The sequence below is a fragment of the Suricata suricatta genome, chromosome 9 (assembly GCF_006229205.1).
Source record: "Suricata suricatta isolate VVHF042 chromosome 9, meerkat_22Aug2017_6uvM2_HiC, whole genome shotgun sequence".
NCBI lineage: Eukaryota > Metazoa > Chordata > Mammalia > Carnivora > Herpestidae > Suricata > Suricata suricatta.
In genome coordinates, this window is record NC_043708.1 from 27,504,770 (window position 1) to 27,520,375 (window position 15,606).

The 15,606-nt window shown below is 53.5% G+C and overlaps 1 protein-coding gene and 1 long non-coding RNA gene across 3 annotated transcripts in view; one reads left to right on the forward strand and one right to left on the reverse strand.

Moving 5' to 3' along the window:
• Window positions 1-211: 211 nt before the first annotated feature.
• LOC115301891 lies at window positions 212-8,152 on the forward strand. Its single transcript, XR_003913341.1, has 3 exons — window positions 212-1,348; window positions 4,040-4,222; window positions 4,979-8,152. It is a non-coding gene; the product is annotated as an uncharacterized LOC115301891 (long non-coding RNA).
• PAPLN (papilin, proteoglycan like sulfated glycoprotein) overlaps window positions 493-15,606 on the reverse strand; it is a 34,172-nt gene continuing 19,058 nt past the window's right edge. The window contains exons 15-27 of one of the 2 annotated variants that reach the window (XM_029951890.1): window positions 14,212-14,292; window positions 13,815-14,064; window positions 12,727-12,847; window positions 12,267-12,405; window positions 10,729-11,206; window positions 9,884-10,021; window positions 9,643-9,767; window positions 9,249-9,402; window positions 8,569-8,706; window positions 7,710-7,837; window positions 7,519-7,627; window positions 5,196-5,362; window positions 493-1,880 (exon numbers count right to left, since the gene is read on the reverse strand). In XM_029951890.1, coding sequence (XP_029807750.1) covers window positions 1,705-1,880; window positions 5,196-5,362; window positions 7,519-7,627; window positions 7,710-7,837; window positions 8,569-8,706; window positions 9,249-9,402; window positions 9,643-9,767; window positions 9,884-10,021; window positions 10,729-11,206; window positions 12,267-12,405; window positions 12,727-12,847; window positions 13,815-14,064; window positions 14,212-14,292 — 2,204 coding nt within the window. In that variant the 3' untranslated portion in view covers window positions 493-1,704. Of the gene's footprint in view, window positions 1,881-5,195; window positions 5,363-7,518; window positions 7,628-7,709; window positions 7,838-8,568; window positions 8,707-9,248; window positions 9,403-9,642; window positions 9,768-9,883; window positions 10,022-10,728; window positions 11,207-12,266; window positions 12,406-12,726; window positions 12,848-13,814; window positions 14,065-14,211; window positions 14,293-15,606 lie in introns of those variants that run through there. The other variant, XM_029951891.1, reaches the window with a different exon arrangement.

Genomic DNA, 15,606 nt, shown 5'->3' on the forward strand with positions numbered 1-15,606 from the left:
TTCCTCATGCCAGCCCATACTCCAGACCAGTTAAATCAAAGTGGGGAGGGGGCGGATAGGGATCTACATTCAGGTATTTTTTATATTTATTTTTGAGACAGTAAGTGGGTGAGGGGCAGAGAGAGAACCAGGCTCTGAGCTGTCAGCATAGAGCCTGATGAGGGGCTTGAACCTACAAGCTGTGACATCATGACCTGAGCCAAAATGGAACATTTACCGACTGAGCCACCCAGGCACCCCTCAGTTTTGTTTTGTTTTTTAAAGAAAAAGCTCCCAGTTTGGAAGAGGGTTGAGAACAACTGGTCTAAATTGAGTTTTATTTACTCTTTACCCTAGCCTTGGCCCACTATCCTGTGACTAGTTTTAAGAAGAGCTAGCTAACCTCAGACTTACCTTCTAAATTATGTTGCCAATTGGCAATTAAGGAATTGGGGAGTCCAGGAAAATAGCCCTTAATGTTCCAATTTGTATAGTAAAACCAGCCATGGTAAATGAAAGGGGATTCTCCTCTGTATTTTTTTAAATGGAAAGAAAAAAACACCTCTGCCCCTAACTCATGTTTCCTGTGTTGAATGAGAGGTAGACCAAGAAGTATCATCCACCCGTGATGCAGTTTGTGTCTCTCCCCCCAGACAATGTGTTGGTAACAAAAGTCAGCTTTCCCTATAATGCCTGCCTTTCCTGTGTCCCAGAATAGCCTGTCGCCTAGGCCCAGCCAGTCCACTAGAGGATGTGTAGAATGTTAAAGTGGAAAGGGACCTGGAAGCTCATTGAATTCAGGCCTCTTGTTTAGCAGCAAGAAACCTGAGGTTCTGAGAGATGGAGAAGGATTGCTTCCAATTGAAACCTCTTCATTGTTAATACATTGCCTTCCCCTCCATTGGCCCCCTATCCTGCTGATGTCTGTTTTTAATAGTCTGATTTTTATCTGGCAGCAAGCATTTTGCTTCCCAGATTCCTGCTTGGAGAGGAGAGGCTCTCAGTTGGTCACCTTACAGAGCAGGTCTGTCAGCTTGATGCAGGTGTGAGGCAGTCCTCACCACCAGGCTCTGCAGGTCAGCCTCAGGAGGAGGGCTTCAGGCGCCAGCTTCTGATGAAAGTAAGGAGCTCCCCTGGCCCCATTTAACACAGCTGCTGCTCCTTCATCCCACATCCCCGTACTGAGCCTTTTACATGTCGTATTCCACTTTGGCAAGAGCCTTCACAAACATGCCATTAACTGTATGTACAGATGCGAGTTGAAGCTGGTTGCTACACTACCTGGAAGGGTGAGGTTGATGAGAGTAATGGACCACTATTTGACCCTAAAGGAGACGGGAGTTCTAGGAAAGAAAACTTGCCTGACACGGTAAGAGTGTGCCCATGTGAGTTGGTGTTAACTTTGAATCCATTACACATCTCCCCAACCAGGTTTAAATGAAGTGAGAATCCTGGTAGCTTGCTTTAGAACCCAATGAATTGATCCTGTATAACAGAAATTAGAGAGGGGAGCCATAAAGTAAAGGATGTCCTTATCCAAACTCCTCTTGACCGCTGCCTGTGGTGGTAGAAGCGAGGCAGGTGCTGGCTGTTGCTGAGGCACAGCACTGCGGGGCAGGTGGGGAGGGGGTCGGGAGCTGAAAGAGCCCTTCTCTAAAAGAGAGCTCCCTTTGCCAGCCAGAGACCGCAGCCCGAGAGCTTTAGCGCTGGGGCTGGAGCTAGTGTTCATCCCTGCTGCCAGACAGGCTGAGCGTGCAGCTGGGAGCGGGAGCAACTGGCACAGCAGAAGCTGGAGTAATACTCATTGCCACAGAGCTGGGCCTGCAGGATCAGATCACAGTTGGCCAGCTCGGGCTGATCGATGCACTCTCTGCTGAGGTCCCTGGGCTGGGTGGCCCGTGCTGCAAAACAACAGGGGAGAGACAAAGTGGTTAAGGAAGCTGTGTCTGCTGAAAAGTCCCACCAACTCTTCCTTGCCTTAAAGGAAAGCAACACTAGAACCGCCAAATTCCCAAAAAGCACAGTTATTCTAGAACCTAGCACCCATGTGCACAGTGCCCTCCCGTGGGCCTCAGTTAGGCATGCAGTGGTCCTCCATCCTCAGCCCAGTACAGACTCCCAAGGATTAAACATCTCTTGAAGTTAACTCCTGCCCTTGCAATTGTGACCTGAAGAGCTGCATGACAGCTGCCTTAGCTGCTGGACTGGGAAGGGAGTAGGATCAAGCCTAAGTAAAATTCTGAGTTGGCAAGAGCTGTCCTCTCTCATTGCTGATTTAATGTTTTGCACCTTCAGTAGCCCCAGTGTATCTCAGTTGTTTCATTCCCCATCTTCCAGTTTTCCCACTTCCCCCCAGCACCCCCACCCCCAGAGAGAGCAAGTATCAGGCAAAGTGATTAGAACACCCTGATGAGCTATGGTTCTAATACTGCGCTGAGCACAAAAATGATGGTTGTCTGCCCCCACCCCATCCCCTCCATGTGCCAGGAGCTTCTGTATCTTAAAAATCCAAGGGTGCCTGGCTGGCTCAGTTGGCAGGTAGACCCATGATTGCTGGGTCAAGAGTTCGAGCCCCACGTTGGACATAGATTAAAAAAAAAAAAAAAAGATCGCCCGTTTGGGTCATTTGGTACTGCATGCGACTCTCTATCTTGGGGTCATGAGTTCCCAGCCCCACATTAGGCATGGAGACTACTTTAAAAATAAATAAGCAGGACTATTAAAAAAAAAAAAAAAAGAATATCCCTGTGTTTCATTCTGCTTCTTCCTCATAGGACTGAAGTGGCCTTATCTAGTTAACTTCCCTTTCCTTTCTGGAAGGGGCTCTTGGCATAGGCCAGAATGACACCTTCCCTATAGTCAGACCTCATAGGCTTAATCTTTATCTCTCCCCTTGCTTCCTCTCAAAAATACAACTAAAAGACTGTATCTGAGTAATGAATGACTTGGTATATCAGTTTAATGAGAGTACTAACTACAGGTGACCCTTAACAATTTGGGTTTGAACTGCATGGGTCCACATGATTTTTTTCCACTAAATACTATACAGTACTGTATTTTATGATTTTCTTAAATTTTCTCTAACTTACTTTGTTGTAAGAATACAGTATATAATACATATACAATATACGTTATCAGTAAGGGTTTGATCCACAGGCTATTTTGAGAGTCAAAGTTCCAGATTTTGGCTCAAGCATCAACTGTACCTCCATTTACATAAATAGCAAGCCTTTTGTGCATGTTTTTAAAAAATCTGTAACTTTAGTATCAACTTTCTCTAAGCTGTTGCAGCCCCAGGGCCTAGCACAGGGCCCAGAGGTTAGGGGCCCAGCATGGTGGCAGAGCACACCAGCTCTGGAGCCAGAATGCCTGAGCACAATCCTGGCTTTCCTCTTCCCCAGCTGGGTGACTTTGGGCAAGTTACTTAGCTCTCTGCCTGTGTTTCCTCATCTGTAATGGAGATAATCATAGCACCGTGGGTACACAGTAACCGTGGCTAAAATTTGAGTGCTTAACTGTGTTTTGCTCCATAGCCTCATTCCCTCTCATTCAAAAAAGTGAGTGATGCCCTATGTTTTAGCCTTACAGTGTTTTCTGTTTCTCACCCCGGTGTTTTAGATGAGAAGGTTAAGAAGTCCTCAGAAGAAGTATGTCCCTTACACCAGAGCAAGACTAGGTTAAGACCCCCTACCCTGATGCTAACCTTAATTCCAGTATGTCACCAGACCATAAATAGGGCAGAGTGAGGCATGAGGCTGCCTCAAGCGTTGAGACCCTACGAAAAGCATAACGAGGCGAGAGCAGAAGTCTGCAGCCTAATCAACATAATGAATCCAGAGAGAGGCAAGAGACAGCTTCTAAGCATGAAAGGTACCCACAAAATATCTAAGATTAGCAACACTCTTCCAGTAGAGGGCAGGAGCCTGACTCCGACCGTTCCTGTCCTGTCCCAGAGGCAGGTCCTGCCAGACCATTTCAGCTTACAAACACACATCAGCAGGAGCCCCCCCAGACTTTGCCATCAAACGAGTTTCTGGTTATAACCTGGCTTCTCCTATAGACAGGTCTACAACTAATCGCCAACATGAAGGCCTGGCTCCTCTGACAGCTCTCTTTCTCACACAAACCTGCATCCTGGTTTGTCTGGAGTCCAGTATGTTTGGTCGGTATGAAGTCAAGAGATCAGTATGCTGGGCACAGTAGCGGTGAGAAGTGGCCCCTGCAGTATAGTGTTTTCGCCAAGGTAAGGCCTTCATGCACACACGCACTCAGTCACCAAGCCTGAGCACCTAGTGATGCCAGGCACTGAGCTGGGGGCCTGAGGACTCGAATGCCAGCGGCTGTCCTAAGGAGCTCACAAACTGGAAGCCTACATTCAGTCTGAGCCGCCATAGACTTTCATCCTCTAGCACTGGCCAGTTCCCACCTTCACAACGGACAGGAGGCAGCCAGGCCTGACAGCCCTTACTGTGACAACACTCGTGGTGCAGTGCTGCAGCCCTGACACCTTACCCCCAAGCCTGTTTGAGGCCTCCTGAGAACTGGCTGCTCGACTTGGGGTACGGTGCTGCTGTTGAGGCAGTCAGTGAACCCAGACCAAGGACACTTGGAGGGCAGGCAGGGCACAGGGCAGTGAGCTTCTCTCCCTACTTCCCTCCAGCTCATTTTAATATAGAGCTCTTATGAATCCATCTTCTCAATTCTGAGATGCACTTATATGAGGACTAGGTTATAGTCCCAAGTTGGCCACTCATTTGCCATGTGACTTGTGAAAGCATCATGAAAGGTCCCTGGATATCTGTCATTTGTAAGATGATGATCCAAGTCCTTGCCTTTCCCTTTCTGGGCTATAGGGTCAAAGGGCCATGAAGGCACCTTTCAATCACAGGACTTTTTGCCACCCTATTAGAACGGACAGATTTAATGGTCTGTCTTAAGTGTTATATATCCTATTTCTCAAGATCAATAAGTCTAAATGATGTTTAATGTCATCTGTTAGGCAATTACCAGATGCCCATCATCCGCATTATTTCCCTCATCCTCGCTGCAGCCCTCTCAGGCGGTGGAGTAGCCCTTTGTACATGTGAGGAGAGGGAGGCTCAGGAGAGCCCCTTGCCACAGGTGACACAGCCAGGACTCAGACGAGAGTCACTCAGACGTGTGCAGCACAAAGCCGGCTCTTGGGAACAAAGGAACGGCGGGGGTGGGCCTCTTACCTGGCGGGCCCACCTTCACCTCGGTGCTGCGGCTGACTGCCTGGCTTCCGCGGTAGGCGCTGCATGTGTAGGAGCCCTCGTCCCTGGGCTGCAAGTTGTGGATCAGCAGTGTGCCATCCGGGGACTGGTGGACGCGATGCCCGTCAGCCCGCACTGGCAGCCCATTCCTGGAGGGCAGAGAACACCAGGGAGAGATGTCCACAGCCTCCAGTCTTGATGCCCTAGGCGGCCATGCTGCCACTCCCAGTGCCCCAAGGCCCAGAGACAAAGGAAGGAGGTGGTCGTTGTAGACAGAGGACCCTCACTTCAAGAAAGAGACGGGCCAGGGTGCCAAAAAGAACGCTATTGGAGCAAAACAACTCAAAAGTAGAGGGAACTCACCCCAACTGAGCACACTGGTCTAAGTTACTGTGAATTTGCCTCTTACCTACAAGGGAAGCCCTGCTCTCACTTTGTATCAGCACGGGCTTTCCAGCAGCTGTGCAGTGCCAGACCCTGTGCTGGGCCTGCAACGCACGCGCTCCCTGCCTTGAGGGTACTGGGGTAGGGCACAGGTATTTAGGGGCGCCTCCCCTGAGGAAGACCTAGTGGAGACCTGACTTGAGCAACTGGCCAGCAAACAGCAGGACCAGAAGACTCAGGAGCTGGAAGGTCAGAGCAGGGAGAGAAGTGGACATGGCTTCAACATGGGGGGACTGGCAGGGGTGTAAGCTGGGGCTAGGACAAATGGCTCCTGCAGAAGTGCCCTTGTGGATAAGGGGCAGATGTGCAAGGTGAGGAGGAAGCAATGAAGGACCACAGAGGTTGCCCAGGGTTGCTCGATAAGTGCCCCTCCACCATGGGGAGATTCGGGTTGCGGAGGATGGGTCAACAGTGAATGCTCTATTCCACCATTTGGCATTCTGGGTGCCCATGAGATACCAGGAGGCGTTGGATTTGAGGTCTGTATGCAGTCTATCAGCACTGGGTGGCCCTGAAACCACATGTCAACAAGTTTGCCCAAGGTGAACTTAGACCAGCCAAGGACTAAGGACAGACCCTGAGGTGCAACCACCTCCAAGAGATTGGTGTGAAAAGGCAAACCAGCCAGGAAAACAAGCAGCAGCCAGAGAAAGAACCCCAGAAGACAGTAGTTTCCTGGAGCCAAGTGGAGGGAGCATGTCAAGAGGTACAAATGGTCAGCAGAAGAACACCTCAGGTCATGTGGGGACTGAGCTATGTCCAGAACATTTAGGAACAGGGCAGTATCCCTGGAGTGGTAGGTGGATATGAGCCCCTGTATGAGGGCTGACCTGTGAGCAAGGGTGAACAGGTGGAGACAACCAGTATGAACAGCTGCACTGAGGGGCAGACCAGATGAGGCCAAGGTCGGCAGGGAAATATGGGGTCAGAGGAGGGTATCTTTTATGTTATGCTTTGAAAGCGGGGGTGGGGGGTCTTGAGCATGTTTGCTGCTTATAAGATCAAGGAGAAGCAAAATTGAAGATAGAAGCCCAAAAGGATAATCAGAGGTCTGCCCTGATCAAGGCAGGCCTGCACCAAGAACAACCGGCAGAGGATCCTCACCTCCCTCCTGCGTGCAGGCCCCTTTCCTCTCCAGTACTCACCTTTGACGCTTGATCAAAAACATCGTTCCCCCACTCAGTCTTTAAGGCTCAGCCAGTCACCTCCACAGCCACCCCTTCCTTGATTCCCCCAGATAGGAGGCAGCCTCAGTGGTCTACGTACAGATAGCACTGAGGGCAAACCTCTGGAACTCAGGACACCTGATCATCTGCCTGGGGAGTATCTGGGGCACTCGGATTACCCCAAGATCCCCAGAGCCTAAGCTACTCCAGACACATTGCAAGGAGGAAGGGGGCCAAAAAATTGGATGGATGGATGGGATAAGCAGCTGTCTGGGTAAACAACACCAAAGTCCCCACAGCTGAGCATAGCCCAGTGGTTCTCAACACTGGTCTCCAGACATTGTCAACAGTCATGACCTGGGAGGAAATACTGCTGGCATGCAGTGGGTGGATGACCTGCATGCTCCTGAAATCCTGCAATACACAGAACTCCAACAACCAAAAATTATCAGGTCTGAAATGTCAGCAGTGCTGAGGTTGAAAGACCCTGGTGTAGCCCAATCAACAGAGAATAGTCCTGTGGGGCCCCACTGTGTAGGGAAGGGGGTGCCACAGCCAGGCCTACAGGTGGGAGTTGAAGAACGAAGGCCAGGGGCAATAGTGACAACACTATTGCTGCAGTATCACTACAGAAAGGTGTCTTCTCTGAACTGCACAGACTCTGAGGGCCAGATCTGCCTGGAATGGAGCCTTACCTGGACCACCTGATGTTTACACTTTCTCCTGTCACCACGCACAGCAGCCTGGCCGTGTCACCCTCTGGCACCAGCATAGTAGAGGGCAGCTCTGTGATGGCCAGCTCCCCTAGGCCAAGGAGGAGGCACTGTCAGCCACCACACCAGTCCTCCCCCACCTGTGCCACCTGACCTCAGGACTGCCACCTCACCCAGAACTCTGAGCTGGACCCATCTCTGGTCTCGGTCCTGCCCGTTGAAAGCAACACAGGCATAGAAGCCACCATCTTCCACAGCCACGTCGCTGATGACCAGAGAGCCATCAGGCTGCAGCAGGTGTCTAGGCACAAAGCACAGTCAGGTAGCTCCATCCCAAGGGGGCTGGCAAGAAGTGGGGGCAGGGCAGGGTCTTCCTTTCCCCGGTAAGGGGCTGAGTGGCCACCACTGTTCAGGGGGTGGAGGGGGTCTGAGCAAAGGGGCATCTAACCTTAGGCCCTGAGGTCCTCCAGCTGCTGGCTCTCTCATTTACCTGAAGGTGCCTGACTTTTAAGCCTGACAATAAACCATTTCAAGTCTCCAAATACAAAAATAATTCTAGTTTGGGTTTCTAGTATTTGCTCTACTCATTCAGTAGACTCAAAGCTTCTGCCACTTAGGAGCAGTGTGGCGTGTTAAGCTCCTGTGTGTAAAATGGGGATAAAATAGCACCTACCTCAACGTGGCTCTTCTGAAGATTGTATGATAGAGAACAAGCCTCATTCTCATAATGGACACAACACATGTTAGCTATTCTGGCTAAGCCAGAAATGGGTCTGCCTCCACTTTTTCCCTCAGCCCTCACCTCTCCTTAGTGGACAGAAGTAACAGGCCAGCTAAACACAGTGGAAAGATCCCAGGGACCCAAATGTTGGTCTGCCCAAAGGGTACTCCTCCCAGCAGTATCCTCTCAGGAACCCTGGAGTCCTGCTTAGGACTGACCAGAGGTGGACCTGGTGACTCCCTCCCCTGAGGCCTGTACAGGGTCAGGGGCTAAAGGTGGGACAGGAAGGGGAAGAGAGGAGCTGAACAAACCTGGGGGAAGAGAGGGGCTGCCCATCTCTTTGCCACTCAATGGCTGGCGGTGGGAAGCCCTCAGCACGACAGGTCAACCGGATCCGCTGACCTGGGTGGGCATCCACAACCCTAGGCTGGTTCCTGTCCAGAAGCAGCCTGCACAACAAGCATCCACAGCCATAAGAGGGGGACTCTGTCGCAGAAGCCCCTGGCCCCCATCTCCCTCTCCAGCCACATGCAGCTTCCTAAGAGAGCTGCTCTGTGCTGGTCAGAATACCTCTGATAACCACCCGGGGCAGTCTAAAAGCCACCTCCAGCTTTCTCACCTTCCCCACGCCTGGCCTCCACCACCCCAGCATCTCGACTGTCCCCTCCCCACCCTGCACATCTGTTTTGACATCTGCTTTGAGATCTTGCACATCTGCCCTGCACAAGGCTCTTTGACTTGGATCCTCCAGCTCTCTGCACCCCCTCTATGAATGCCCATCAAGGCCATCTCAAGCTCTCCAGCTCCTGTGTCCTGGGCCATGGGCCAGTCTCAACTGGGGAAGGGAAGAGGGCTCCCCTTCCTCCTCTCTAGTCCTCACCTGGCAGAGCCCTGTGACCCCACCCACTCTCCCTTCACCACTGAGACCCCCATGGGCCCTGGCCCTCCGGTGGGGTAGGCTAAGAGCAGGATGGCATTGCTGCACTGTTACCTGGTCATGGGCCGAATCTGCAAGGAGGAGGCAGCCCCCAGGTCCCCTGCATTCCCCACTAGGCTGGAGTCCCGAGGACTGTGGCCCTGGGCTGGGTCCCTGGTCTGAGGGAAGTGCCTTGGCTCAGCCTCAGATAGCACGGCCACGTCACCCCCTGTCATGAGGCCAGGAGAAGGGGTGAGCTGTGGGGGGAATGCAGCAGAAGGAAGGGTGGGCCACGAGGCTGGCCAGGGTCCCAAGGGGAAGACCTCCACCTCAGTCCAACTGGAGCACATAGTCCCTGCCGGCAGGAGGGGCCCCTCCAGTGTGGGAGCACCCTGGCTCAGGCCCTCCCAGCCACCGCCTCCCACCTGGGGCCAGGACAACCCGCTGGGCCTGGGGTGGGGACGGAGACCTGTGACACGAAGCTGGATCTTCTGAGAGTCATGGCCTGCCCTGCTGCTGCCACAGCTGTAGGTGCCAGCATCCTCCGCCCGCAGGGGACTGATGACCAGGGAGCCATCAGGCTGCAGCTTGTGCCTGAATGAGGAGGACTGTGAGCCCAGGCCCCCTCAGGCCCTAGTTCTCCTACCAGAGTGCTCCTACCAGAGGGAGCTATAACCCTGCCCGCACCCTCTCATCCCAGGGGAAATCACCTGTCAGAGGAGATGGGCTGCCCGTCCTTCTGCCACCTGGCATGGGGCTGCAGGGAGGTGTCATCTTGGCAGAAGAGCCGCACCAAGTGTCCCAGGGCCGCCTGCACCAGGGCCAGCTCTGAGCCTGCCAAACTGATCCTGGGAAGTGGGGGTGAGGACCTGCACTAACAGTATGAACGCCAGGACCAGGGACTCACCCTTCATTGGTGTCCAACCACAGAGAGCTCAGGGTCCATCCTGTTTCAGGCACTTTTGGGGTCAAAGGGTCCCCTGGGAGGCCCAGCTCCAGAAGCCTGCGGCCTCAGGAATTCACCCCCAACTCCAGCTCCCGACCATGCCCTTAGACCTGACCATGCTGGTCCTGCAAGAGCAGCAGGGGAGGTACAGAGCCCAGGGTGGAGAGGGCTCACGCCGATTCACATGAACTAAACCGCTGCTCAACCCCTTTGGAATTTCAAGTTTTATTTATTTGTTTATACTCTCCCCAAAACTCTCATTAATAGGACACAGTCCCAAGATTGTGTGGAACCCAAACTACCTCTGAGAGAGAATATCACCATCTTGCAGGTCAAGAAACTGAGACTTGGAGAAGTTGGATGACTTCCAAAGGTCATGAAGCCTGCAAGCTTTTCCAAGTAAACAGGCCCCACGTGTCCTGGCAAGATCTGACCCAGAATCTAGGCACCCACCATCTATTGGGTGAAGGCCCTCCAAGCACGACCATTTAGAGGATTTGAGGTTAGGGATGGGGAAGGAGGGCTTCCGGACCTCTGGGTTTGAGCTCCAATGGGTGCAGCCCTGGGCCCCGGGTCCCTAGCCCCCCACCTGGGGAAGGCAGGCCTCACCTGTAGGAAGAGCTGTGTGAGGGTGGCACTGGCCTCCCAGCATCTCCGCCCAGTCCAGTAGCACTGGGCCCAAGCTCCCAGCCCCAGGGCCTCTCTCCAGAGGCCTGGGTGTGGCCCTCCTCTCCCAGTCCAGGCTCTCGGTCTCGCCACCAGAGGCCACCAGAAGGCAAGGGCTTCGTCTGGACTGTGGTCCTCATCCTATGCAAGCTGGCCTCTTGCTGGCCTCCAGGATGGCTGCCACCACTGTCTCCGTGGGTGGTCTGGCCAGAGGCCCCGGGATCGGGGCTCTGGGGCTCCTGTTGAGGTCCCCGGCAGCTGCTCACACACTCCTCTTCAGAGGCAAAGTTATTGCCATTGCCGTGGCACCCACCATACCAGAAGCGGTTACACTGGCCCACGGAGGGGATGAAGTACCAGCGGGCGGCCCAGTCCGTGCAGGAGCCATGAGCGCTGGGCAGCAGGCACCGCACAGGGTACGCTGAGGGGACAGGGAGGGGGCACGTCATCAGGTTGCAGACGCTGCCCTAGCAGAGCCCTGCCAAGAAGTGTCCACCACCCTCTCAGCCTCAGATGTGGGAGCAAGGCCCTTCCCAGTTCACAAAGCAAGTCTACTCTCCTGTCCAGGCCCCCTGACCTGGCCCTGGGGACAGAGTCTGCTCAATGCCCAGACCTAGCTGGGTTGGGACCACAGCAGCCTCCAGGATCAGCCCATCCACCCCCACCCCCAGGACTAAAGCGCTCCAGAAGGTCAGGACCATGAGCAACCTGGACTTGCTCCCTCATGCCCCTCCCCATGCCTGACTCAGGTCCCTAGAGTACAACACCCATGCTTGGAGCACACCCAGCACTGGGCTTTGATGTACTTAGCTCACGGTAAGATCCCAGCCCTCAGCCCCCAGGGACATCTGTGAAGGTGCCCAGCCTCTGAACCCACCTCCAGCCCCCAGCCAGCCTGTTCTAGCAGCCTACCTTCCCAGGACGGCTTGCTCTGCCTCTCTACAGATACAGAGGTGACTGCGGCTGGCCCCTGCTTAAAGCCCATCCAGGGACCAGCCTCCTGCAGACCCTGACCATAGTCCATCTGGCTGTTGAGGTCCCCATGATGGTCCCTGCTAATGCCACCCATGTATCCCATGCTCCAGCCTCAATGACCTCCCTCCAGAACTCATCATGGGCAGGGTCTGGACATCCCTGTCCATCTGGGCTCTGACCACCCTGTACCATCTCTGCCTTTGGAGGGAGCTGAGCCCCCATAATGGGGGCAAGGCATAGGACAAGCCTTGTCTGTGGGTGCCTGCCTACAACTCTCTCCAACTCCCACAAAGCAGTCAGATGGTTTCAAAAGCAAACGGTTGGAAACAAGAATATGGCACTGTTCTCTGACCTGGCACCTAGTAAGTGGTCAGTAAATATTTGTCAAAGAAATGAATGGATAACTGAGCTAGTAGGAAGATCTGGGTGGGGCTCTGTGGTGGTTAAGGGGAGCAAAGCGGGACCAGAGCCTATTCACGAGGAAGGATGTAGGGGCATCCACTCACCATAGCTGGGCTGGCCGGCACAGCCTTCCCCAAGAGGGCCAGCAGCAGAAGCCACGTTGTCAAAGCAACAGCCAAACTGGGAGCCCCGGCACTCACTGGGCTCCTTCTGTTGAGCCTGGGACTGGTGGGTCTTGGGGGCCTGTAAAGAACCCCAGAGTTGGGATGTTAGAGATAGGTCTGGCTCTTGGAGGGGACTCTAGGCTACCTGGGGGAGGATGACAGGAAGAGGAAGGGGCAGAATTAGGAGCCCATAATGCAGAACCCCAGACCCAGGGGAAGGCCAGATGAACCCCCCTGCAAACACACCCCCCCCACTCCAGCCTAGGCCCATGTCTGAAGCCCTGGGGGCCAGCAGACTTCAAGGACCTCCTTTCTCCAAAGCCCAAGTTGCCAGAGTCTGGATCACAGTGGTACTGAGCGGGCACAGACTCCTGCCCCCTCATGTGAACCAGACACTTACTGAGGAAGCCACTGCTCTTGACACCGGCCTTCTCCCAGTCTTATCACTGCTGTAAGATCCTGCACAGCCAGCTTGATGGGGCCCCTCAGCCACAGACACCCCATCAGGGCAGCATCCATACCTAGACAAGCATCACACAGCGGGCTCGTCACCAACCAACCCCTGATCCCCACCTTCATGGGACCCCGAGCTTCCAACATCCTGGAAACCCAGCTCTGAGGCTCCCTGCACTGGGGACTGAGCAGTTGAGGATCTGAGCGGAAGATACCATGTCCCTGCACATGGGGCACACCGTCCTGCATGCCAAGCCACGTCCACCAACCACTCAGTGGCTGCCAGGGAGGCAGCACGATAAGCAGAGCCATATTCCTGATACCTGACAGATCCTCAATGCCTACCTGAGGGGGAAACTCCTAACTAAGGAGGAAATTCACTAAGCCTGCACAAATTTTGACTTCCTAGGTAGGTTTTACAAAATCACACAGAGGACGGGGGTGGGCAGGGTGGGCAGGGTGGGCAGAAGAGGGGTGAGGGGAGCCCACCTCCTGTTTCAGTTCTGTCAACCAGGAGGTGGGAAAGAAGGTGGAAGAGGAATGTATCAGAGCACATTCCGTGTGCCAGGCACCCTGGGACAGATCCATTCTCATGGCAACCCTGGCCCATGGCTGTCACTGTTTCCAGTCTCAGCAGAGGAAGCCAAGATCAGAGGAATAACTTGCCTGATCACCCAGCACACAGCTGATAAGTAGCTGAGCTGGGAAGCACCACCAGGCTGCTAGCCCCAAAGTCTGACCTCTGCACCCCAGCCCCGGAGAGACCGGTAGCCTGGTTTGGATCTGGAAGCTAGAATTCTATCCCACGCCTTCCCAGGGCCTCAGGCTACACATCAGTGGGCCGACTTCTGGAGCGAGAGCAGACAGGAAGCAGAGTCCCCAAGACTGCATATCAGGGCAGCTGGGAGATAACACCTCAGGAGTCCCATCCCTGAGCTCTGCAAACAGTGCTCTGCAGGAGTCACTGCCCTGCCCATCAGATACCATCCCCGCCCCCATCTCCCTTTGACGTGGTGAAGAGGAAGAGGCACCTACCTGCTCTCCTGACACGAGGCCCCAGGACAGCCCTGCCACTGCGGCCCAAGAGATGCGGTGTGGCCGTCAGGACAGCACCCGTAGGGGCTGAGTCTGCAGTCCTGGGGCGCCAGGCCAGACTGCAGGGGCTTCCCGTGTGGGGACTGCCGCAGAGATGGGGCTGGGTCTGGCAGGTGGAGGCCCTGGGCTCCTCTGGGGTTCCCCTGGACTGAGGGTTGCTCCTGAGGGGCCCACCACTGGTCTCTGGAATCTAGACACATGAGATGTCCGCCTGGCTGCTCACTCTCCATCTGTGTCCACGCCAGACCCACCTCTCTTCATCCCCCCAAACCACAACCCGCCCCCACAGCCTCCATCTCCAGGGCCCTGTGTGGGGGGCTTCCACAGAGCTGCTCACCTGAAATGGGGGCTGCCTGAGGCCCCAAAGATATCCAACGACCCCCGGGGCTGCTGTGCATGTCCTGCATGCTGGGGACGCCTGCAGGGAGCCGGCGGTCAGGCTGGGGCAGGGGCCACGCTAACCACCAATGCTCCCACCCCCCTACTGGGCAGCGCCTGGGCACCCAGGGCAGCAGAAGCGAAGAGAGGCAGACCTGTGATTTCATAAAACACCCCTCCCATATCTCAGGATTCTTTAGTCACATAGGAAACGCTAATGTTACATGTTTCAGCAAAAAGAAAAGCCAGATGTAAAATTAACATCTGTGTTTGATCCCAACTACATAAAATAAAAAATGATACTTTTAGATTGAACTGCTGAAAAGACAAACAATCCAATTTAAAAAATAGGCAAAGTGGGGCGCCTGGCTGGGTCAGGTGTTAGAGTACCCAACTCTTGATCTCAGGGTTGTGAGTTCAAGCCCCGCGCTGGGTGTAGAGATTACTGTAAAATCTTAAAGGAACGCCTGGCTTAGTCGGTTAAGCATCAACTCTTGATCTCAGCTCAGGTCACACTCAGTTTGAGAGTTCAAACCCCACATCAGGCTTTGAGCTGATGGTGCAAAGCCTACTTGGGATTCTCTTTCCCCTCTTCTATGCCTCTCCCCCACCTGTGCGCTCATTCTCACGCTCTCTCTCAAAATAAATAAATAAACACTTAAAGAAAAAAAGAAAATCTTAAAAGTTTTTTTAAATGGGTGAAGAACTTGAACAGACATTTCTCCGAAGAAAATATACAAATGGACAATAAGCACATGAAAAACGTTCATCATCATCATAGGTCATTACAGAAATACAAATCAAAGCCACAGTAAGAGGCTCCTTCACACCCACTAGCATGGCTCTCATTAAAAAGGCTAAGTAGTAAGTGTCGGTGAGGACCTGGGTGAGCCGGAACCCTCAGGCACTGCGGGTATAAATGTAAATTGGTGCAGCCACCATGGAAACAGTTCAGCAGTTTCTCCAAAAGTTAAACAAAGAATTACCATAGAGCCCAGCACTTTCTCTCTGAGGCATATACCCAAGAGAAATGAAAACACACGCCCACACAGAAACTTACACATGAGCATTTATAGTAGTCTTATTCGTTAAGGCCAAAAGGTGAAAACAACCCAAATATATGCCCACAGATGAATGAATAAGCAGGTTGTGGCATCTCCATGGAATTGTTATCAGCCATAGAAAAGATGACGTGACGTGTACTCCAGCCTGGAGGACCCTCAAATACATTCTGCTGCCTGCGTGGCTCAGTCAGTTAAGCAGCTGACTCTCTGATTTCAGCTCAGGTCATCATGATCTCACAGTCATGAGATCGAGCCCTGTGCTGGGTGTGGAGCCTGCTTAAGATGCTCTC